Below are 22,279 nucleotides of genomic sequence, written 5' to 3'. Positions count from 1 at the left end.
GCTCAGGGCCGAGCCCGAGCCCCGGGCGGGCAGAGGGGCAGCAGCGGCGGGGATGAGCTGCTCTGGGCAGGAGGCAGTGGCACCGCTCTGCCTGGACTTTAAACGCTGCCCGGGCAGCCGGCGTGAGGTCACGGCAGCCGGGGTGCAAAGTGCAGAGCCGAGATACGGAGCGAGTTCAGCTCCCTGAGCTGGGAGTTTGCACAATCCCGCTGGGACATGCTCGGTCCCCATGGCTAGGGGGGGGACCCCTCCCTCACCCCTGAGCGGGGTCTGTCCCCCCAGGACACTGCACTCCCTCCCCAGCCTGCTGGGACCTGAAGAATATCTCTCTGTCCAAAATTTCTGCTGCTCAGGCGGGCTGAGGAGCAGCCCTTGCCTTTTGCCCAGGCCTCCCAGGCACAGGGAGAGGTGGGATGAGAGCTCCACCCAGCCTGGCTACTGGGTGTATTGCTCCTAGCAAATCCCAGGGGCCCACGGAGCCTCGGAGGGGCTGATCCAGCAGCTTGGAGAAGTCTGGGACAAACACCACATTCAGGGCATTCCTTGGCATCACCTCCAGTTGCAGGATCAGTGTGGTAGGTGAGTACTGCCTTTGATGTGGCTGGTGTTATAGGGCTGCTTGTCACAGCTCCTGTGTACTGTAAATTTAACCTGTAGCACAGGTGACCCAGGAGGAAAGGCTGGCACTGGACCTGAGCCAGGGAATGGGTTGTGGGGCAGCAGCAGCTCCTGGCTCTGGAGTGGGACAGGTCTGCCAGGACCCAGGGGCCTGCTCAGCTGGTGGAAGGTTCAAAGTTGCTCATTAAAAAGAAAGCAGCCAAATGAACACCAACAGCAAAAGACAAAGCAAACCACTCACAAATAATAGAGAAAGGAAATGGTGTGGGAAGGTTTTGGCTGCTCTTAGAAAGCTTTTCAGATGTGCTCCAGCGCAGCACTGCCTCTCAGGAGGAGCTGGGCTGCATTTCAAATCCATGCCAAACACAAATGCAAATTCTGGCATTTTATTGTTTTGCAGGAGGTTTAGCCCCACTGCATTGCTGCTTCTGAAGGGCCAGAGCTCCATGGCACTGCCCCTGTCCCTGCACATGGCCCTGGGTGATCAGCTCCAGACATGGGATGAGGAGGAGGAACCACAGCCAAGTCTTGGTTTCTTAGACAGGCAAGTCAGAGAAGTGGGGAAGGGAGCAAACAAGCTGGCTAGTGCCTCTGCTGGGCCATGGTGTGGAGCCAGAGGCAGCTGCTGCCTGCTTGTGCCACCTCTTCTGAGGCCCAGTCTGCCAGGGCTGACTTTTGGGTGAGGGGACACTTGGGAGTGCAGGAGCTCCCAGGGGAACCTCAAACCAGCTTTGCCTTTGGAGAGATAAACCCAGATGCAGAGAACACTGGGAAAGGGAGGTTGGCAGCTTGGGAATAGTTCAACCCTTGCCTCAAGTGAGCCTTTTGTGACATCTGTGTCACCCCTGGCACATGGCAGAGGGAGTGCTGGGGAAGTGAGGACTTCCCTGCAGGGGCACTGGAGAACTTGGGCCTCTCCTGTTGTTCAGACCATGCTGGGGACTGCTCTGTCAGTCATGGGTGGAAATGGTGCCTGGAATTTGTTGTCACAGCAAACTGGATTCAAGAGTCTCACGCTGTGTCCTGTAGTGAGTGGAGCCTTTGGTGTCTCTGCTGGTTCAGTCCCTGCCCTGCTGACACTCCAGTTCACAGTCCCACTGCTCCCAGCCTTTGCCAACTGCCTGGCAGAAATTAATGTAAAAAAGAGCAAACCAGCTATTGGGATTGGAAATAAGAGCCTCTGGGTGTCTGTGCCTGGTGTCCTGCTTTTGTGTAGAGCCTTTTAGGGTTGTTCTGGAGGCAGTTCCAGAAAACACAGCTTTCTTTGTCATCCCTCGGTCCCTGCTGACTGATCCATGTGCTGCTGAAGGCAGAGAAAGAGGGAAAAAATGCTGGCAGGACTGCAGAGGAGGCAAACCACAGGGAATGTGGCATGAGCAGGGCATGCAGCCTGGAGCTGGTGGCTCTGGAGCACCCGGGCTGTTTGCAAAATCAATTGGAATTGGGAAAGCCGAACAGGGCGGGGAGGGAGCAGCTGGCAGAGGGCAGAGCCTGGGTAGAGAGGAGTCAGAAACTTGCCTGTTAGTCACTGTCCCGAAGCAAAGGTTGGTGAGTAAAAAGCAGTTTAATTGCTTTTCCAAAACGTGGCAGCCCTTTTGCCCTGCCCTGGGGATGAGCTACTCTCCTTCCTTCCTTCTGCTTCCTTCCTTCCCCGAGCCAGTCTCCTGAGAGCTTTCCAGTCCAGCTGCAAATATCTCGGTTGCACCCAGACTGCAAGATCAGAAGAGCAGGAAAAATGTAGGATTGGGTAAAAGCGACCTCCAGTTTTCCCTCAGGGAGTGGCTCAGCAGCTGCAGCAGCGAGGAGCTGTGGATGTGCACAGTGGGACCCCGCAGGTTCTCCAGCCTGCCTTTGACCCACCGCAGTTACCAAAACCCCTTCCCTGCGCCAGCTTTTCTCTCTCTGAAGATTTAAGGGGTGCAGATGCTTTTTGCCACGGTGGTGAACTCTGACAACTGCTTCCTGAACCTGGTGCTGACCTCGGGATAGGCAGCTCCTGCCTGCGTGCATTCATTCCTGCCTCCGTAATGCTTAAATATAGCGCGGCCGGGCCGCGGTGAGTCACGCGTTCTGGGACACCGCCGGCTCTTGGCAGCGCTCCTGGGCTGCGAGGGAGAGGGGACTACACCCGTCCCTTCCCTGCGCTCCTGTGGCAATGAGCCCCATCCCAGATGGAGCTGGAAAAGCCCTCTTGGCTCCGCATCAGGGGCCCAGCTGCAGCTCCTGTGCTGCAGCTCCTGTGCTGCATTCCTCCTTCCCAGCATCCTGCCCGTGCCACTCTGCTGGGGAGGACATGGGACAGAGGGACCGAGCTCCTTTTCCACCGGCTTTGGCTGCCTCGGGGAGCTGCTGGTGGATGTTTAGAGGGAGCTGGTGGCTCAGGTTAGTGGGTGATCCGTGGCTGCTCCAAAGCCCAGATGAGTCACTGATTATGGGGAGGAGAGCTGCGGGTCGATGGTTTCATCCGAGCCAGGTCAGAGTCCGGCAGCCGGCAGAGGGTGGGTGGGGTGGTTAAAGACCCCCTCCCTATCGGGGCCGAGCTCAAGTGTGTGGGCAGGGCCAGTCTGGCCGGGAGGCCCTGGGCAGGTCCTTTGTGCTGCCTTTCCCCTGCTCTAGGAGGAGGTTCTGCCCCTGTGCCCTGTGCTCAGGTGAGACCCCAGCTGCAGAGCTGCCCCAGCCCTGGGCCCAGCACAGGAGGGACCTGGAGCTGCGGGGGAGAGCCCAGGGGAGGCTCCAGGATGGGCAGAGGGATGGAGCAGCTCTGCTGGGAGAGCTGGGATTGTTCAGCCTTGAAAAGAGAAAACTGTGGAGATCTCAGAGCCCCTTCAGTGCCTAAAGGGGCTCCAGAGAGCTGGAGAGGGGCTGGAGTGACAGGACAAGGGAGAAGGGCATCAAACTGACAGAGGGCAGGGATAGATGGGGATTGCATTGTGAGGGTGGTGAGGCCCTGAGGAGGCTGCCCAGAGGAACTGTGGCTGCCCCTGGATCCCTGGAAGCGTCCCAGCCTACACTGGACAAGGCCTGGGATAGTGGAAGGCATCCCTCCCCATGGCAGGGGGTGGAACTAGATGAGTTTTAAGTACCTTCCAACCCATTCTGGGATTCTATGATCCTGTCAGACCCTTTCCTTCCTCTTCATCTTATCCTGCCTTTCTCCCTATCTCTGACCTTACCCTGCCTGTTCAGCTGCAGCTGTGTGGTCCTTACCCTCGCTGGACTCCTCCCACTCTGGTGACCCTAGGGTCACCCTTCAGCTGCAGCTGTGCCAGAGGAGCCCCAGGGGCCCAGGTAGGATGTGGGAAGTCACTGGCTGGGTGGGACAGGGCTGATCCAGAGCCCTTCCCCTCCTCCCAGGTTTGTCCTGGCAGGGGCAGGGTGGCAGCTCAGCAGCACAGGGTGGCTGGGCATGGACCCCCATCACCCTTCCAAAATCAAACAGTGCTGCTGCTCTTCAGGCTTCTTGCAAATGTGTGCTCACATCAGCTGTGTAGGGGCAGTGCCCTCCTACCTGCAAGCCAAGGGCTCCATGGGCAGCACAGAGCTCCCTTCCATAGCAAAAGGATCCAGGCCTCTCAGCAGCCCCTGCTGTGCTTTTTGCAGGTTCCTGATGATGGGAATTAAACACCAGCTCCACTGCTCTGCTGGGTGAAGCCCAGGGATGGCTGTGCTGTACAGACCCCAGAGGTTTTGGTCATGGAAGAGGCCAGCCTGACCTTCTCACATGTGAGTTTATTGTGCTGTTTAGTCTCTGGTGCTTTCTTCCCCTCCCCAGAACCATTCCAGGGTAAGTGGTTGTTTGACCTTCTGGCTTCACAAAATGGATTTGCCAGCCGTGGAAAAGGGACCCTCAACAGCTGACCCCGCTTTCAGCCCAGCATTATCTGCCCTCCCCTCTTGCAGCCCTTGAGTGCAGTGTATTTCCAGTGGAGACACAAAGTTTAGTGTTGAACAGGAATTTGGGGAAGGAGCAGCTCCTGCACCTGCCCAGTGAGATGGTGAAGGGAAACAGAAGAGCTTGGTTTCCACAAATGGTGATAAAACTCTGTGTGATCAGATTTATAGCAGCCACACAGGAGGACAGCTGGATGTGGAGGATTTCTCACTGCTAATGGCAGTGGCTTTTATTTTAAGCCTCTTCTTTTTTTTTTTTTTTTTTTTTACATTAAAATTTTATTACAAAAAAATAACAGTAAGGCAGTTGTCAGTCACTGTGAGCCCAGACAGTTTTCAATAATGTTTAATACAAAACTAGATTCACACAGGAGCCACACTGGGGATCCAAAAGCCCTCTGAGAAATGATGGGATAAGGCAGAAGCAGCAGCACCAGTGTAATCCCTTACACAGTCAGCGTTGGAGGCATGGACACCACTGCAGTGGAGGGAGAGGAAATAGGGATTGTCTGCAGTTTAAAAATCTAAGCCAACCCTGTTGTCGTAATCTGGAACATTCCTGATGTGTCCCAGCAGACTGGAGATTTAATTTTGAGAGATTTTTTTTTTTCCTTTAACCAAGTAAAATTTTCTACTGTCAAAAGGAGAAAATTCTTTCCTGAAGAATTATCTGTGAGTGGTTCACTGCTTTAAAAAGTCGTGCACCAGAACATTTGTACTCCCCAAGCAATGCCTGAGACTGATGCTGTTTAACACTGGAGTACTCACTGGTACTGAGGTGAGGGAGGGAACTGCTGAGCAAAATTCTCCAAGTCTGGCTTTTTTTCATGCTTTGGTGACTGTTGAACAGAGATGGGACAGCAAAAGCAGATGTTTTCCACACCAGTTCCCAATGGCAAAAGAGGCATTTTGTTTTGTGCTCCTTTGCTAGGTAGGACTGGCTTCCCTACAAGCATTTCTGGATGCCCCAAAGGCAGAATTCCCAACTGTTCCCACTGTTCATTGTCCCCTTTTACCTGCAGCCATGGTTACCTTTTTGGAGCTCAACAAACTAAGAGATGGGAAAGAGAAAAGAAAGAACCATGGATAGGAAGAGAGACAGATGAAAAAGTGAGAAAACTCAGGTAGGCACAAATCTTATGGGTTTGGGGTTTTTAAAATTATTACAATTTGGTGCTCAAAGATCAGCTCTACTAACGCAGTTTGGGGTGAATTTATTTCCATCAGCTCCTGCTCTTGGTGAATGAGCAGTGCAGATGTGAGGTGGGACTGTGCAGACTTTGTGTCCTCACTTTATGGATGGACCTTGTTTTCCAGCTGCCAGAAGCCAGGCAAAATTCAGGAAGGTGCAGGGCTGAGGAGAGGCAGTTCTGTGGGTCCCACTGCTACCAGGCTCAGTAGAAATTTAACAATTATTTTCCAGCAAAGACCTTTTAAAGTGTCTTCTGAAAGTATGCAGTTCCTCCAACTATAGTACCTTAAACTGCATTCCCAGTAATCCAGAGGTATTTCTAGCACATTTAATAATAGGTTTTGTACATTTTGGCTCAACTGTCAAGATTTTATTGAGGCAGAAAATCCAATTAACCAAAATTGGAATTTTTCCCTTGGTAAAGACTTCAGGCTTGACCCCTAAATCAGTAAAATCATCATCATCCAGAAAATTGGACTGTTTAGGTAGAGGCAGGTGCAGCTTCCTTTGATTTTTGTCCTCATGCTAGTGAGATATTTGGATATTTTGCTAAAAATCCTGCTGTGGAGGGGAAAGGGTTCAGGAAAGTGAGCCTGCATCTAAAAAAGGTTCAGGACTATAAATAGGCTGAGTTTCTCCTGAAACCTCAAGAGCTGGGAGCATTCTGTGAGGACTCTGTGTTACCTCAGCACCTGAAGTCTCAGAACCAATTTGAAATTCCAGTGTCCTAAGGCACGACAATTTTGATTAATGAAGGTGGGAACATCCCCATCCCCACTGCCCGAGGAGCAGAGGGAAGAGCTGGCTGCCAGGACAGAACAAAAGCAGCATTTGTTCTTGTGGACAAACATTGCAGAAGAGGAGAGGAGATGGGCTGTGGGTGTTCCCAGGCTGCTCTGACACTGTGGAAGCATCCTGACTCTGCCTGTGGAACTGCTGGCTCATCTGGTCAAGATTCAGAGCCAAATTCTCCACACAGGCTGAGAAGGAAGACAAGTTTAAAAAGTGGGGCTTCTGTGGAAGTGGAAAAGCAGGCTAGAACATGCTAATAACCTGTTTTCCAGCAAAGTAAGCCTGCAGTGGTCAGGCACTCTAGGAAAGCAAAGAGTCAAGTGTCTGGGAATGGAGGAATGGGAAAGAATTTAATTCAGCAATCCTTAGAAGGGAGCCCTCCCAGGCAATGATCCTGCCCTAAGCCTGGCAGGTGTGAGGAGGACTCCAGACAACTCCTGGCTGCCCACACTGCTCAGAGGGATGATGGTGACAGGAACACCACACACAACACCACTGTAAGTTGTGGCCCTCATCTGTATTTTGTCCTTTTTTTTTTTCAGTAACACTTGTCAGCCTCGGTATTTTCTGTTGATAAACCTTGGGGGGGATTTGGAGGGAACCAAAAGCACGTCTGTCCTGTCCACAGCCGAGCTGGGCGGGGTGAACCTGTAGTGGAGTGTTTGTTAGTCAGTTGTAAACTGGCAGGAGTGTGCAGCTGCACCCCCTGAGTGCTCAGGAGCCCGGGCTGCCTCATTCCAGCTCCGATAACGTGCACGGCCGGCGGAACTCCTGCCCCCGCTCGTGGAGCCACTTATTGGAGACTGCAAAGACACAAAGGTACTGCATCACTGCTCAGCTCAGCTCCTCTCCTGCTGGAGCCAAATGTGCTCTAGGCCAGCTTCTGCTTAAGCACAGGATTATCTTAATTTTCTAAAGGGTTTTAATCACAGAACGGTTTGGGTTGGAAGGGGCATTAAAAGACTCTCTCATTCCAACCCCACTGCCATGCACAAATCAGTGAAGTCAGTCTAATAAAAATAACAACCAACCAAAAACCCCTCCAGTATGGCTGCAAAGCTACAAAAACTTTTAAAGTAGATACAGCATTAATCTCCTTTACACACATAATGAAATATGCTACTATATAGAATATATTTAACATATAGAGAGATATGAGGTAGATAAAGTAAATTAAATGCATTTCTTTACAAAGAATGTAATTTCTGAAGTCTAAAGGAAAAATAAAGCCAAGCCACCCCCCCGCAGAGCCCAGACTCAGGTCAGAGGCAGGTACTCACCCCATTTATTCCCCACTAGCACCGGGCAGGCCGCGTGCCGCGTGCTGTAATCGCCTTCTCCACTCGGGAAGAGATTGTACCAGAACACAGCTGTACCCTGGGGAGGGCAGGGACACTCAGCCCTGTGCTCTGTACCACACACACAGTCACACCAGAGATTGTACTAGAGCACAGCTGTACCCTGGGAATGGCAGGGACACTCAGCTCTGTGCTCTGTACCACACACACTAAGGCAAAGGGAGGTGCATTTGTGTTTCAGAGCCTCCTTTTAAACTGCAGGCTCTTTTCCATATTCTTATTCTTAGGAAAAAAGTCTCCTTTGACTTATTTGTATGTCTGTGTACTTGGCTCTTAATTTTTCTTTAAATCCTAAGCCAGTTTCATTCAACTCCTGACCAGTTTAAGAAAGCCAAGATTATTTACTAAAGCTGAGCAGCAGGCCAGTAAAGGTGAACCTTGCTTGAAGGAAAAAACTGACAGGAGAATTTCCTACAGATGTCTCAAGACTAAGTCAACTCACAGATTTGAGTATTTTCAAAATGTGTTTTGGAGTATTTAAGTGTTTTGCATTTTCATCCACCCATGGAATATCAGGGCCCTTGGAATCACCAGCAAAGCTCCAGTTGCTGCATTTAAGGAAAATCATAGCACTGTTCTGACAGCACAGAGGTGCTTACAGTTATTAATTTTAAAGGTCCATTTTCAAGCTCTGTTCTGTGTGGGTAGTGGGGAGGAGTGGATTTATCTGCTGGATCAATCCTGCTCACCTTTCTTGGCCAAACGCTGGCTCCCACTTCAGGGAAGACCGTGGCTCCCCCTGCTGACACATCACTCATCTGAACAGGTGGGGAAGCACAGGTGAGTTCAGGCTGAGAAAATCTCACTTTTTAGTGAAAGTGAAGTTCAATTTTGACATAAATCCCTTAAGAAGGCCAAACCCCCCCCTGTTCCCAGAGCAGTCCCAGCCTTGTCCCTCCCACTCGAGTGTTAAGGCAGTGAACATGCTGTAAACACTGATGCAGATACAAAAATAAACAGGCAGGCAAATAATTTAAGCTAATGCTCAAATCTGGGGGGAAAAACCTCCTTAAGACACATGGAAGAACCACAGAGTCTGGGTAAGAAGACCCCCTCATATGTATCACCCCAAAGTTAGTGGCAAGTCCCTTCAGTAAAGAAGAAGGAAAGAAAAGCAGAATGAAATCATTCCATGGTATAGAATATACAGTGACAGATGGCAGAAATGTATCACTTACATAAAACAACCAAGTAGCAATTCTGTTGCCTGTTCCCAATTCTTTAAAAGCATCTGGCTCATCTTTCTGTGAACAAAAGCAGGCAGATTCCATCAGCATTTCTTTTTGGTTGCTGAGAGCAGCCAATGACACACAGCTGCTGAGCCAGCAGCACAGAACAGACCCATGCAGAAGAATTAATCCAACCCCTCGATTTGGAAGGAGGGGAGGAATGCAATAGGAGTGAATCTATCAAATTAAATAAACCAGGCACTTTGAAATTCTGTAGGACAGGGAGGGAGGGCATTAAGCCCAGATTTCTAATGGGTAACAACAACTGTGCTGTCTGTGGCTGAGGATATAAATCCTCCTCACAGCAAACTGAATTATTTAATTACACTCATCCCCCTTGTCCTTGGCAGCAGCCAGGGCAGCTCTCAGTGCCAGGGTCAGCTGGGACACCTCCCTGCCACACTCCACTCTGGATTCCAGCTGGGAAGCAGGGAGGAAGCCTCAGTGACAAACCAGGCAACTAAGAGGTGTCCAGCACTCAACTTACAAGAATGAACCCCATTTTGATGAGTTTTGATACCAACTCCTGTCACACCTCTGTTTTTAAACCCACCCCTGTGACCAGAGTTTGTGCGCACTGAAATTCCAGCAATTGTTACTCCTGGAAACAAACCCAGTGTTTCCAAACAAAACCTGTTAAACACTTGCAATGCCTTGGAGCAGGTGCTTACAGAGCAGAGATCCTGATTCAGAATTGGTGGCTGGGACTGGCAGGGTTAAGGTTAATCTGAAGGGGTTAAACCACACAGAATTATGCCCAGTAAATAACCAACTGAATTTCAGCAGTCTGCAATTTAAGCTGGAATAAAACAGGTGGGGAATTTAAATCCACTTTAAAAATTAAGGACAGTGAGATAAGACTTTTTGCAGTTGTCAGGAGTCTGCTGGCACTCAGCTTACAGGCAGCAACCTCCCCAGGTTCAGCTGGTGGTTTAGAGGGCTTTCTCCACGGACATGGATTAGGAAAGTGGAAGAGCTACAAAATTTAATAGACATGGAAGAACAGAGAGTGTGCCCCAGCCCAGAGGCCCAGGCTTCACCAGGTCTAGCTCTCCTCCAGCTCTTTACTTGCCCGTGCAAAGTCAAAGTGGGGCTCATACTGTCCTCCCACTCCATAATTTGCCACCTGAAAAAGAGAAACACAGCGCTTGTGAAGAAGAAAGAGTGAAGACAAAGCAGGACTTACCCTTCCAAAATCAAAATGAGGCTCATACTGGCCTCCTACGCCGTAGTTGGCTACCTACAGTGGGAGGAGAAGCACAGGATCTAGTAAATCAGTCTTTAGCCAGGCAAGAGTTTGGCTGTCAGCTACAGCCTTTGCAGAGATGAAGTTTAAACACCAAACCCCAGGAAATGTCAAGCCTCTGTCAGCAGCAGGAGCACATCCAAGAGTGGCACTGTAGGATGCTCCAGGTAAGAATCTGGTGCTTCCCAGGGCAGAAAAGCATTTTTCTTCTACAGAAAACTTTTCAGCCTCTTTCCAAAATGGAGTCACAGTGCTTTTACATAACAACTTTTTAACCTGAATTTGACTGTGTCATTAAAGAGGGTGCCCTGTCCTTCTTGCCAATTGGTTGTAAAAAAATAACATCAATTTTCCACCAGATCCTTGGCCATTTTATCACCAGGAACCTTGACAGAGTGGCAAGGAGCACAGCAGGTTTCAGAAGTACTTTGTGGGTGTCCTGCTTTCTAGGTACTCATGCTCTGCTCACAGTCAGGGAGGCAGCTGCTCATTTAAAGGCCTCAAGCAAATAAACAAAAGCATTTCTAAATTACAGTTTACTCATGTTACACATGCACCCAGTGTTTCCCACATCCCAGGGACACCAGACACTCTGGTGGCCTTCCCTGAGTTAAGCTTTTAACTGCCTCCAACAGCAGCAAAGTCTGACCCTGTGGCCATGAAACTCCATTTATTTGACTAAATAAAAAGGAACTACACATCCAGAGTTTCAGTTATCACTGTTTCCCCCAGCCCCAAAAAGCCATTTCACACCGCACAGCTGCTCTGCAAAACCAACTTTTTCTCCCCCTCTGTAAATAAATGAGTTATTTGTGGCCACCTCACCTGAGCAAGCACAAGAGGTGCTGCAATGGTGACTGGCCCCCAGCACCAAACCCAAGCTGCCCCTTACCTGCAGCTCCTCTGCAGTGGAGACGTCCAGCCCCGTGAGGTCCTGGATCCTGGTGTTGATGCGGGACACCACCGGGCTCTCGTAGCCCGAGAGCCACGCGCTGGGGGGGGACAGTTAGTGACACCTGCCAGCAACAGCACAGCAGCAACACTTGCAGCCACTTGGAATGGCACACTGGTTTCTAGGACTTCTCATGACCAGAAGTATTTCCAGGGTGTTACAAAGCCCTGAATTTAAGGAATGCATTTCCTAGAGAGACCAATTCCAGCAGGGGTTTAAGGGAGCTCTGTAACCGAGGGCCTGAATTCCCACACTGGGCTGAAGCAAGTGTTATAAACAGTGCTTCAAGCTGATTTTTAAACCAGGCACACACAGTTTTGCTCTTACCCCGCTCCCAACAGCCCATTCAGCCCTTGGGTGATGCATTTTGAAGCAAGGTTTGGGACAGGAGCAAGTGAGGTACTGTTTTTGTCTGTGTAGCTGGAACTCAGCTCGCCCAGATGTCACACACTCCAGGCCAGCTCTCTGGGAGCTGCCCTTTCTCATCACTTACCCCTGCAGTGCTACTAAAAATCATTCTGAAAACAATCAAATAATGCATTAAATGGAACAAGTGCTGTCAGAATAGCCTATTATAACTCTGGTATTTAGCACATGCTTCAGGTACACAATGATTTTTAAGGAGGGAGAACCCAAGCTAACCCCCCCCCCTTTTTTTTTTTTAATGTGGAAGGTCAGCCTCAGTTCCAAAGGCATCTTTCAGAATGTTTGTCTCCTACTGTGCATTACAGTTTTTCCACAGCTGCTCATCTGACTCATCCCATGCCAGCCACAGCACCTTTATTTTGCCCTGGCAGCCCCCTGCACTAATATATGGGTGACAATATTGATGATTTGGGGCTTGTTTGCTCCTTCTTCTTTTTTTTTTTTTTGGCAGGAAAATGGAGATAGCTATTGCTACCTTTTTTCCTAGCAGCTGACTCAGCTTTTGGGCTCAGCAGTGCTTCCTGCTGGACAGAAGTCCCTGTGCCCAGAGCCCAGCTGGAAGCTATCAGCAGCAGCATCCCTGTAATTTCACTCACATCAACCTTCACATCTATACTAAATTAAGTTTTTATTTTGATTTGTATTTTAAAAAGCCCCATAAATCCCCAAATACTTTGCCTGGGAGGAACAGTAGCATGACACATGATACAAGGCACTGACACAGGTTACAGAATCTCTACGAGCGTTTTTGTAAATGACAAATGAACTCTGAGATAAAAGAAATCAGATTTCTCAAGACAGACATGCACAAACACATCCCCAGGCCCATCCACTGCTGAACACTTGTTAGTACCAGGAGGTGTTACAACACAATCTGCTTTGATTTCAGCTGGCAGAAGAATGCCAAGACATGGATATGAAGCATTCACCAAACAGAAATCCCCAGAAGCAGCCATGCCACACAGCCATGGTGACCAGGTAACGCTCACAAGCAGCCCTAACCTCACATTTAAGGCACAAGAAGAGCCACAACACACCCAGCAGCTTCACTGTAGGCCCTCCCTGCCTCTGTCCAGTCTCTTCATAAAGGAAAAAAACCCAAGAAAGCCAAAGAAAGAAAAACCCAAGCATTCTTGCTCTGTTGGTTATTTAGATGGCAATGAATGCTTCACCAGGGAGAATACTGCAGTCTTTCAGGAAGGGCAGTACTGGATTTATTTTAAAAATCAAATTAACTGCCTCCACATACAAAGGAAGCCTATGAAAGGTGGAGGAACAGGGAATTGAAACCATATTCCAAGTGCCAGCCTGTCTGCTGGGTGCTGAGCAAAACCACAGGGAGGCCTGGAGTGCTGCAGAGGTACAGGGGGATTTAACCCTGGAGGTGCCATGCAAGCTGCAGCCATGGCTTTGCCTGGCCACAGAATATTCCAGCTGTCCCACATTCCCTCCTCTGCTGCTGGCCCAGCTGGGTCTCTTGCTGTTAAAAGTCTCTGCCTCATTCAAAACAAATTTGGCTTTTTTTCCTGCCCTTGTCTATCAAAAAAAGAGAAAGACTCCCCTGGCCAGTGGTGCAGGAGATGCAGCATTAACAGCCTAAAACATGCTCAGCAGTTTGTTTTCTTTTAATATTTACATACTTCCAGGTTCACTGCATCCTGTCCTCTTTCTGACCAGCTGCCACCTCTGAGTCTGTGATGGGCTCCAACAAAAAAGGGACAATTCCTGGGAAGCCACAGGCAGGGCAGGTCAAGATGCCACTGATTTAGTTACAGAAGGATTTGGTATTTCCTTAATAACCACCTCACAACTCCCCAGTTCCCTGACCACACAAGTCTGGTGTTTTGCTGACCCACTTGGCTTTGTAAAAAGCCATCCCTGAACTGTTATAAAAAATTTAATGCTTCCATTAGTGTGCTGAATTCACACTGGGGGAGCTTTTAACAACTTTTATATGCATCACAAACAGTCAGAATAATCATATTGACTCGTGGAATTAAGAAATGGCTTGGTTGGGAGGGACCTTAAAGCTCATCTCATTGCACCCCTGCCATGGGCAGGGACACCTTCCACTAAGCCTTGTCCAGCCTGGGATGGGGACAGCCACAAAATGCCCCATATTCCTCCCTCTTATAATTCTGCATCAGGCACCTCAGAGATTTTGAATGGCAGATGCTTCTATACAGAAATAATTTAAAGACTAAGCAGTACATTAAGGAAAAACCAGACAATTCTCTGGAGCTACTGAACACACAAGAGCGCATCCCCCCCAAATCTCATCTCCTCAGCTGCACTGGTCAGTCTAGGAGAAGCCATTACATCCCAACACTACTTCTGGAGGTCACTGGCCACAAAATACTGGGATTTGTATTTAAAAGCCTTCTAAGCCACACTTGGTGTGCAGAAAAGTACCAGCAGAGACTCAACAGGGAGTGTCTGTGCTTCAGAAATACCCAGCCTGGTATTTCTGAAGTGGAAACTTTTAGCATTACATGCTGCAAGCTCTGGCTGCCTGCTGGGAGGAGAGGGAAGGGGGAAAAAAGGGAGTTTTGATCTGTAAAAGCAGTGTGTGAGTGGGTGGGTTTATCCTGGTGCGCACAGACTGGCAAGGTGCCTCCCCTCACAGAGCTGCCACGTCCCACCAAGGGAACAGTAGCTCTCTCAGAGGCAGGAATGCTGTAATTTAGGAGGGCATGTGCTGGGAAGGAATGTTTGGAGGGGGAAAGCAGTCATCTATTAAAAAAAATGAAGTGAGCATTTTTTGGTTTTCAGGAGCAATGATTCATCTGGAATCTGAACCAGCTCGAGCAGCTCCAAGGGAAAGATGTTTCTGGCAGTGCAGGAGGGCAGCAGGAACAGCACAGGCCCTCTAAATCAGGCTGGTGGGGGTGGCTGCTGCCTCCCACTCCAGATTCAGGTGTCAAGTTCTCTTGGGAAGTCCATTCCCATCCTGCAAATCTGCACATGGAGGAGAGCAAAGGCAGGGGGAAGCAGGAGCTGTACACCTCAAGGCTATTCCTGCCCTCAAAAAATGGCCTTCCCCAACTGCTTGGATGTGTCTCTACAATTTTAATTCCAGTTCCCAGTGAAATACTGAATTTAAAAACTTGGAGCTCAGTAAAATGTGATTTAATTCTGAGAGTTCCTTGGGTACATTGGAAGGAAGTCCCACAGTGCCACACTTTTGAGCATCAAACCTCATTAAGAATTTAAGGGTCCCATTCCCCAGGCTCTGTCCTGGTTTATTTTAATTGGCCTCTCATGTTGGGTGGTGCCTTGTACAATTTTTTCTGACTGTGGCATCTGCACTACCTCAGGGAATAACACTTCCTACTAATGAAAAATCACAACTCGAAATTAAAAGTTCTTTCACTAAGCCTCATCTGTTTAAATAGGGACCAATTATGCATCCCAATTTCCATCAGTAATCTGGTCACCTTCTCTGATTCCCATCATTACTACATCAAGTTTGACATGAGGGGATGTTCAAAAGGATGGAGGAGTTTCCTCAGTAAACACTCCAGAGCTGTCTGGCACAGAGGACAAACCCCACAAGTGAATAAATTAAACCTTCCAAATACACAGTGACAAATAACCAAGTAGGTAAGACATGGACAGACTTGAACATTAAAAACTGAAATAAAAATTGAATGCAACACATGTCCAACAGGAAGATGAATGTTCCTGAAGTCCCTCCATGGGGTCAGTTTTAAGGAGCAAACATGTAAGAGCTTCCCAGGCAATTTCCAGAGGATTCCCACAACCTGCACGTGCCAATGAGCACACAGACCCACGTGCTGCAAGGGTGTGGGGCATAAAAAATAAAGTTTTCAACTTTCCACTAGAGTGGTCTTAAGGACCTTGGCTCCAGTGGTTTTCCAGTTTTCCTGAGACTTATCATCATTCCTGAATCAATCCCCTTCCTGTGAGCCCATATTTGGAAGCACTTTTACCTTTCTGAAGCAATTCACAGCTAAATGAAAACCCTTCAGCTCCAGGCCATTCCAAGTTCAGGGATTTGTCAAAGCAGCTGGAAGAACACTGAGTTTCTATTCAAGCAGCAACTACCTTCCACCATTCCAACATGGAAATCCCTTAAAATCATCCCCTAGCTTTACTGGGCAGTGCTCCCAGGAGTGCCAGCAGCTCCCAGCTCTGAGCAAGTGTGGGCACTGAGGAGCAGAGGTGAGCCAGGCGGGTGCCCCATTGCACTGGGTGCCAGCAGAGCCCCACGCCCACGTTTAGTAGGTTAGTCACAGCACACAAGCCATGCTCAGCCAGAGAGGGCACTTCCACCTTGGAATGCCACCTCTGACAACCAATCCCTACTTCAGCAGCCCCCGTGCTCTGTTAGATGACAGCTCAGCTCGCTTGGGCCACTCTCTTTGAAAGAAAGGCTGAAGAATAAGGAGAGTTACACAGAATCCTTGTGCTGAAGCAGCACAGCCCCAGGACACGCTTCCTCAGACAAGGAATCCCTTCCCCTTACCTCTTAGAGACTCTGTAATGTGCTGTGGTCAGTTTCCCAGTCTCAGGGTCATGAACAGTAGCACGGCTCAGCTACAAAAAGAGAAAGGACAAGGCTTACCCACCTCGCAGGCTGCTTTTGGCCAAGCCCCAGGTGTTTGAAAGGTTCCGATTGGTCCGGATGCGATGCTCGCATATTAGCAATGGTTGGAAGGGCAACACAAGCTGCAGCTGCCATGTCCAAATCACAACAAATTGGTTGGAATAATTTGGTTAGATTGTCCTTTCACTTTTTTCCTCCCTTTATTATTTTTCCTCCTTTTTTCTTTTTTTTTTCTGTTTAAAATCAAGACTTATTACAAGTAATTTACGATGCTGAGTTTCCCAGACAATTCCTCCTCACCCAGAAGCTTTAACTCCTCCCAGAATTTTGGCTCAGTGCTGATGGCCTGTGCAGCCAATCTTTAATTACCATGGCTAAAACCAAGGGAGGGCAAGCAGGGGCAGGTGGTTTCTTTCAGATCCAGCCAATTTTGGAAAGCACTGGCTAAATTCAGCTCTTGTAGTACTTAATGGACAAGCTGAAAAGAACCGGGAGCCCGGTGGAAGCGAGCCTGTGTTCTGCCAGGTTTGTGTCAGGCAGGAGGTAAAGGAGCTCAGCTGGGAGTGTGGGATTATCCTGGACAAGGAGATGTGTGTCTGTGTGCACAGCAAGGACCTGAAGCATTTCTTACACCCGTTAAGGCCTTTTGAGATCTGCTTCATTTTCCAAAGAAAGGGAGGACAATTCTTGGTTGTGAGAAGGAGCAAGGGGAAAGGAACGTATAGATTAAAAACAAAACCCAGATTTTACTGAAGGTTTTGTGCCATCTTGTATTTTTCACACTGACTGCAGAGACTCGCTTGAAAAAAACAGACTTGAGAAGGCGACCAAAAGGGAAAGAACAAATCAAAACACGCCCCCAGAACTTCCAGCTGAAGGAAAAGACTGAGAAACTCAGCAGCACCAGCCTGTTAGAGATCTGCAGGGAATCACAAGGTGGACTGCAAGCTGTCTCTTCAGCCCACCTGGTTTCCTGAAATGAGCAGGACGCACACACTGATGACAGGCCCAGACCTGCGGCAGAGCTCTCTTACCTTTTGCTAATTCTGTAATGTGCCGTCTCCAAGGCTCCCGTTATGGGGTTTGAAATGGTGGCTCGCCTCAGCTGTGAAGCGAACCATCAGAAGTTGCATTACAAGCACAATCTGCAGCCCAGCACTCCGACCATTCAGAAGCCTGGCCAGGGGACAATGCCACCACCCTGGCACCGCTGCCCTGCCCTGCTGCCACCCAGGCTGCAGGGCCACGGGGAACCAGGGCAGGCTCCAGCTTTACTAAAAGAAAGGTTTCTTGTTTGGGTTTTTTAAGGTTTTCCACAAGTCCTGTTTCCATGTTTGCAGTAAGAATGGTTGTCTGAATAAAGCAAACTACAGCAGCTTGGATTTCTTTTGTAGTGAAATGCTCTGGGAGCTTTGTTACACTGTCCTGCCCCTGCACGAGGTAAATTCAATCCAGGCAGCACCATAAGCAAATGTGAATAAACCATTCCTTTTCAGTCCTTCCTGTACCAAAAGCAGCACTGAGCTCCCACAAACTTCTGCTTCTCCCATGGTATCATTTACACAGAATGGGAACTCCTGGCTCAAGGCTTTCCTCTCCCTCTGCTGTGCTCCATTTACTTCATGCCTTCCCATCCGTGTTAATATTCCAACTCAGAACCTCACATGTGCCCTTTGGCTTGGTTCATGTACTACCAGCACTCTCCATCACTCTTAACTGGAAAGGCTGGGATGCAGAGCCTGCATTTTGCAAAAGGCACAATGTCATGCCAACTCCCAAACAAGCAGAAGCATTTCTCCACTGTTAAAATAAACTGAACAAGCCAAGGCCTCTCCATATCTACAAGAAATGATACTGGGAGCTCCCAGTATGCTGCTTCTCCTCTCCTCCCATGCAGACACATGAAAAAACAAGGCACAAACTACAATTCCAGTGAGACTCCAGAGCTGAATAATGAGGCTTCATCCTGCCAGCACAGCAGAAGGCTGGGCACACATCAGCCAGCACTCTCCTCCCAGAGGATGGCAGCAGCCCCAGCAGCAGGAAGGAGGAGATGACCTTTAGGTCTCCAAGAACAAAATCCTTTTGCTGCTGAGCCATGCAAGGCCTCAGCCACAGGGAATATGGGAACAGTAACTGCATACAGATGCTCCTGCCATAAAGGTCTCCAAGTCTTTGCCATGAGCTGAGTGTTTGACAGGAGAGCAGTGACCTCAGCAAGTTCAGAGCTTACAGTCACACATTTATAGTTTTTACTCTGTAAAGTAGTGGTCTGGTCACATTCCACAGGTGTGGAATGCATCCCTCTGGAGCAAAGGAGCTCCAACACCTCCAGACCAGCAATGGGGGCTCTGATTTTCAGCCCTGCAGCAAAGCTGCCTGCCAGGGCAGCAGGAGGAGATGCCTCACAGGTACTTGGAGGGAAAAGCTTGTACTTCCTGCTCACAGTTCAGAACATTATCTCAGAGACCTCAGAACAGAATCACTGAGGTTGGAGAAGACCTCCAAGATAATCAACTCCAGCCTCTGATCCACGTCCAGCCATTCCTTGGGCACGTCCAGGGATGGTGACCCTCCCTAGGCAGGCCCTGCCAAGGCCTGACAAACTCTCCAGTGAAGAGATTCTTCCCAATGCCCAACAGCTCAGGTTCAGGGAGCTTTAAGATCCCCTTCAGGCTCCCTGGTAGGCCAAGGACAGCCTCACTGCCCATGCACAACCACAGCTCTTGGCCAAGCCAACAGCTTCTCCTGCACTGAATGCTCTCATTCCCCTGGTCTGCATCTGCTCAGCTCAGGCTGGATAAAAAGCCATTTAGGCCAAAAGCAAAGAAAAAAAGCATGAAAATTACATTTCCATGAGTTTAAGTCTTATTTTAGAATGGATGGAAATATAAATTAATTAAACTAACTACATCTTCAGTGTACTTTTGTAGATACCGAGTTGCACCAACTGGATACATAAGGCAACTCCATCAGTTTGCTGTTTGCCCTGGACACTCCTGTTCTCTCAGACAGTCGAGCTGCCCTGGATTATTCCTCACTGAGATACAAGAACCCTTGCATCCAGTATCTCAGACAGGGTTGATGAGCCACCATCATCAATAAGAAGCTAAAACCCAGCAAGTGTGCCCTGCCCTCTTAAAGCTCTTTCATCTGTAGGCAGCTTCCAAGCCTGGAGACAGTGATGCCTCGGGTTTGAGCTTTTCTATTTTCCAGATTCTGTGCTGCTTCAGTGTGTAGTTCTGGGCTTCACATTAAGGGATGGTGAGCTCTCTGCACAGAGCAGGGAGACAAAACAATTCCTGCTCTAGCTGGGCACCAAGGACAAATGATCCAAATCTCAGCCCAAGAGCACAAACAACAGTGGAATGAAGAGAGAAAAACAAGGATGGCACTTCATAACCTAAAGCTGGAATTGCACAATTAACTCCAATATGCAAATGGAGCAGAACTTATAAAAGTGTGAGACCTTGTGACCAGTTATCCATTTCTGTGACCATTTTGGTTCACCTTGGGTGCAGCCCTGGCTCGGCTCTTGTGCTGCCCAAGGTGGATCCATGGAGGAGATCCTTTCAATAAATCCCTGCTTTATTCTTTAACTCCATCTAGCCTCTGTTCTAGGGCAGCCTTCACAAGGCATCAACAGCAACCAGTCTCATACCAAAGTGGAGAATATAACCATTCTTTCTTGTCTATACAAAAAGGTGGCTTTCCAGGACCTGAGGAATGGCTGCCTTTCCCTTCCAGACTTAAAAAGAAACAAAAGCAGAAAACCAAACACAAGTCAGGAATACTCCAGTCCACCCTCGCTGCTTGAAGTTTGTTCTCTGTTGGAGAACATTCTCCTCCTCATCCAAACCAGCTGAAATTGTGTCTGCTGGAAGAGCCTGACAATCCTGCACTGCTGGGACCTGGCTCCAGTCATCACAGAGAATTCCCAGCCTCCTTCAAGAGCTGCAAGGTGAGGCAAGCAAGGTGAGAGCTCACTGCACACCCCCTGCCCTCCAGAGCAGCCAGCCTCTCCCACTCACACCCAGTACACCAGGATTTCAGGTTCCAGAGGCAGGGAAGGGGGAGCACTTACCCTGGGCTTGGCCAGCTCCTTCACGGTCTCGATCTCCTCGTCGGAGATGATGTCCAGGAAGCGAACGATGCGGGGCTTGTCCCACTCGTCCTCCTGCTTGACAGGGCCCAGGATGTACCTGGGGTTCCTGTTCCCGTCGTAGTAGCGGCAGAAGAGCCTCTTCTGTCTGCGGGGAGTCTGCAGGGAGGCACAGCAAGGGCCACTCAGACAACTGGGGTTGCCACGTTTCTCTTCACAGAGAAAAGCAAGGCACAACTCTTCCCAAAGATTTCTGAGATTCATATTCTCTGAACCTCAGAGAAAGGGAAAACACAATTCTTATCATTTGTTGTGCCAAGGTAGAATGCAATGTGGAGACTGTTTATCCAAAGTGGTGGTGTTTTGTTTCCTTGGCCTGTCAGGGCCAGGTCTGTGTGTGTGTGGACTGCCGGGTGACAGTCACGGGATTCAGTGCAGTGTGTGCAGAGTGAGTGCTTGGCAGATTCAGTCTAGATGAAATGTATCTAGTATAGTATAATAAAGTAATTAATTAGCCTTCTGAGACCAGTGGAGTCAGATGCATCATTCTCTCCCCTTTGTTGGAGTAGCCTTTAATTTACAATAAACTGCCACGGGACATTGGTATCTCCAAGGGCAGAACACATCCTGGACACACAAACAATTCACTCTCCCCATCTCCTTATGTGACAGGTTAATGAGATGATTTCAGTTTGAGAGGTCAGTGCTGTCTGCACTTCAGTGTTGCTGTGCAGTACTTCAGCAAGCATTACTTTACACAACTAATTACTAAGATAATTTCATCACTAAAAAAAACACCCCAGCTGACCCAACTTCTCTGCCCATCTAGAATGAAAATATTCATTAAAGCCTCACAGAGGTCTGGTGCTGTGCTAGAAAACTGACTGCAAACTACTCCAACTAGCCTATTTAATTCTGTCTGTAACTCTGGACTTCCAGCATCCTTATTCAATTAATTACAGGGATGGAGCACTTCCAAGACAGCCAGCAGTGCCTGGGGCAGCGTTACTTTCTGTCTACTGAACAGGCCAAAGGGGGCAGAAATCCAACACATGATCCTCAGCTCTGCACACTCATCCAGCTGCTCTAACAACTTCCTTGCTTGCACACCACACACATTTTTCTGACATTCCTGACATTGTTTGGTTTCAAACATTTGAGAACAGTCTACTCCACTTTACCATTTTGAGCCCCTCCCCACGGCACAGCATTTCGTACTTCCTTCTCTCAGGCAGGTAATCCTTTTTCTTAACCTCAGTTTCCTTCTCCTGCTGCTCTTCTGAATCTGTGCTGGATTTGTTTGCTTCTTTTTCTTTAGCCATGATGTACTCAAAGTATTTCATGTTCCCGTTTGCTCTTTGATGTTCGGGGTCTGTGGACAGAGAAACAGACGGGGATCACTGGCAGGGTTCCAGCCCCTGAGGAATCATGCAGAAGTGGTTATTCACAGAAAGCAAAAGGAAACAGATGCACACCACTGCTTCTCCAAGCCTCACTGCACAGGGGGTCCCAGCACTGAGGAAAAGGGTTTGGCCACTGCAGCCCATCTCACTTCAGAGGGAGAGACAAGGGAATGGGACAGCATGACTGACTGGAAACTGAAACTACCCTGGTGGGATTTCAGATTTCTGGTGACAAAGCTCTTTAACTTACAGAATTAGCTTCAGTTCTTTAATAAGTGGCTCTTGCTATGTTAGGGTTAGTTCTGAGCTTCCCAGAGCATCCATTACAGTCAGACAGTGGAGTATTCACAGAGGAATACATGCTTTCATTTTTCATGGAACAGACTCTCATCTCACTGTCCTGTATTCTGTATTTCTTGTTTTTACAAGTGTTTCATCTTCAGCATACTGAATTTCTATTTAAACCATCTGCAGTGATTTCAGTATCAGCAATTTAGTTT

At 48.8% G+C, this 22,279-nt stretch overlaps 1 protein-coding gene across 6 annotated transcripts in view; it reads right to left on the bottom strand.

The window, feature by feature from the left end:
* Positions 1–4,714: 4,714 nt before the first annotated feature.
* P4HA1 (prolyl 4-hydroxylase subunit alpha 1) overlaps positions 4,715–22,279 on the bottom strand; it is a 34,097-nt gene continuing 16,532 nt past the window's right edge. For 2 of the 6 annotated variants that reach the window (XM_084209957.1, XM_084209956.1), the window contains 9 exons: positions 21,558–21,748; positions 20,359–20,535; positions 16,194–16,264; positions 11,219–11,318; positions 10,267–10,320; positions 9,030–9,095; positions 8,541–8,609; positions 7,774–7,870; positions 4,715–7,296 (listed from right to left, as the gene is read on the bottom strand). In XM_084209957.1, the coding sequence (XP_084066083.1) occupies positions 7,226–7,296; positions 7,774–7,870; positions 8,541–8,609; positions 9,030–9,095; positions 10,267–10,320; positions 11,219–11,318; positions 16,194–16,264; positions 20,359–20,535; positions 21,558–21,748 (896 nt within the window). In that variant the 3' untranslated portion in view covers positions 4,715–7,225. Of the gene's footprint in view, positions 7,297–7,773; positions 7,871–8,540; positions 8,610–9,029; positions 9,096–10,120; positions 10,207–10,266; positions 10,321–11,218; positions 11,319–16,193; positions 16,265–17,308; positions 17,380–20,358; positions 20,536–21,557; positions 21,749–22,279 lie in introns of those variants that run through there. The other 4 variants (XM_084209958.1, XM_084209960.1, XM_084209959.1 and 1 more) reach the window with 4 other exon arrangements.

Source organism: Fringilla coelebs, assembly GCF_963513975.1.
Source record: "Fringilla coelebs genome assembly, chromosome: 8".
In the NCBI taxonomy this organism is placed as follows: domain Eukaryota; kingdom Metazoa; phylum Chordata; class Aves; order Passeriformes; family Fringillidae; genus Fringilla; species Fringilla coelebs.
The sequence above is the reverse complement of the archived record's forward strand: the minus strand, read 5'-3'. Positions and strand labels throughout refer to the sequence as shown.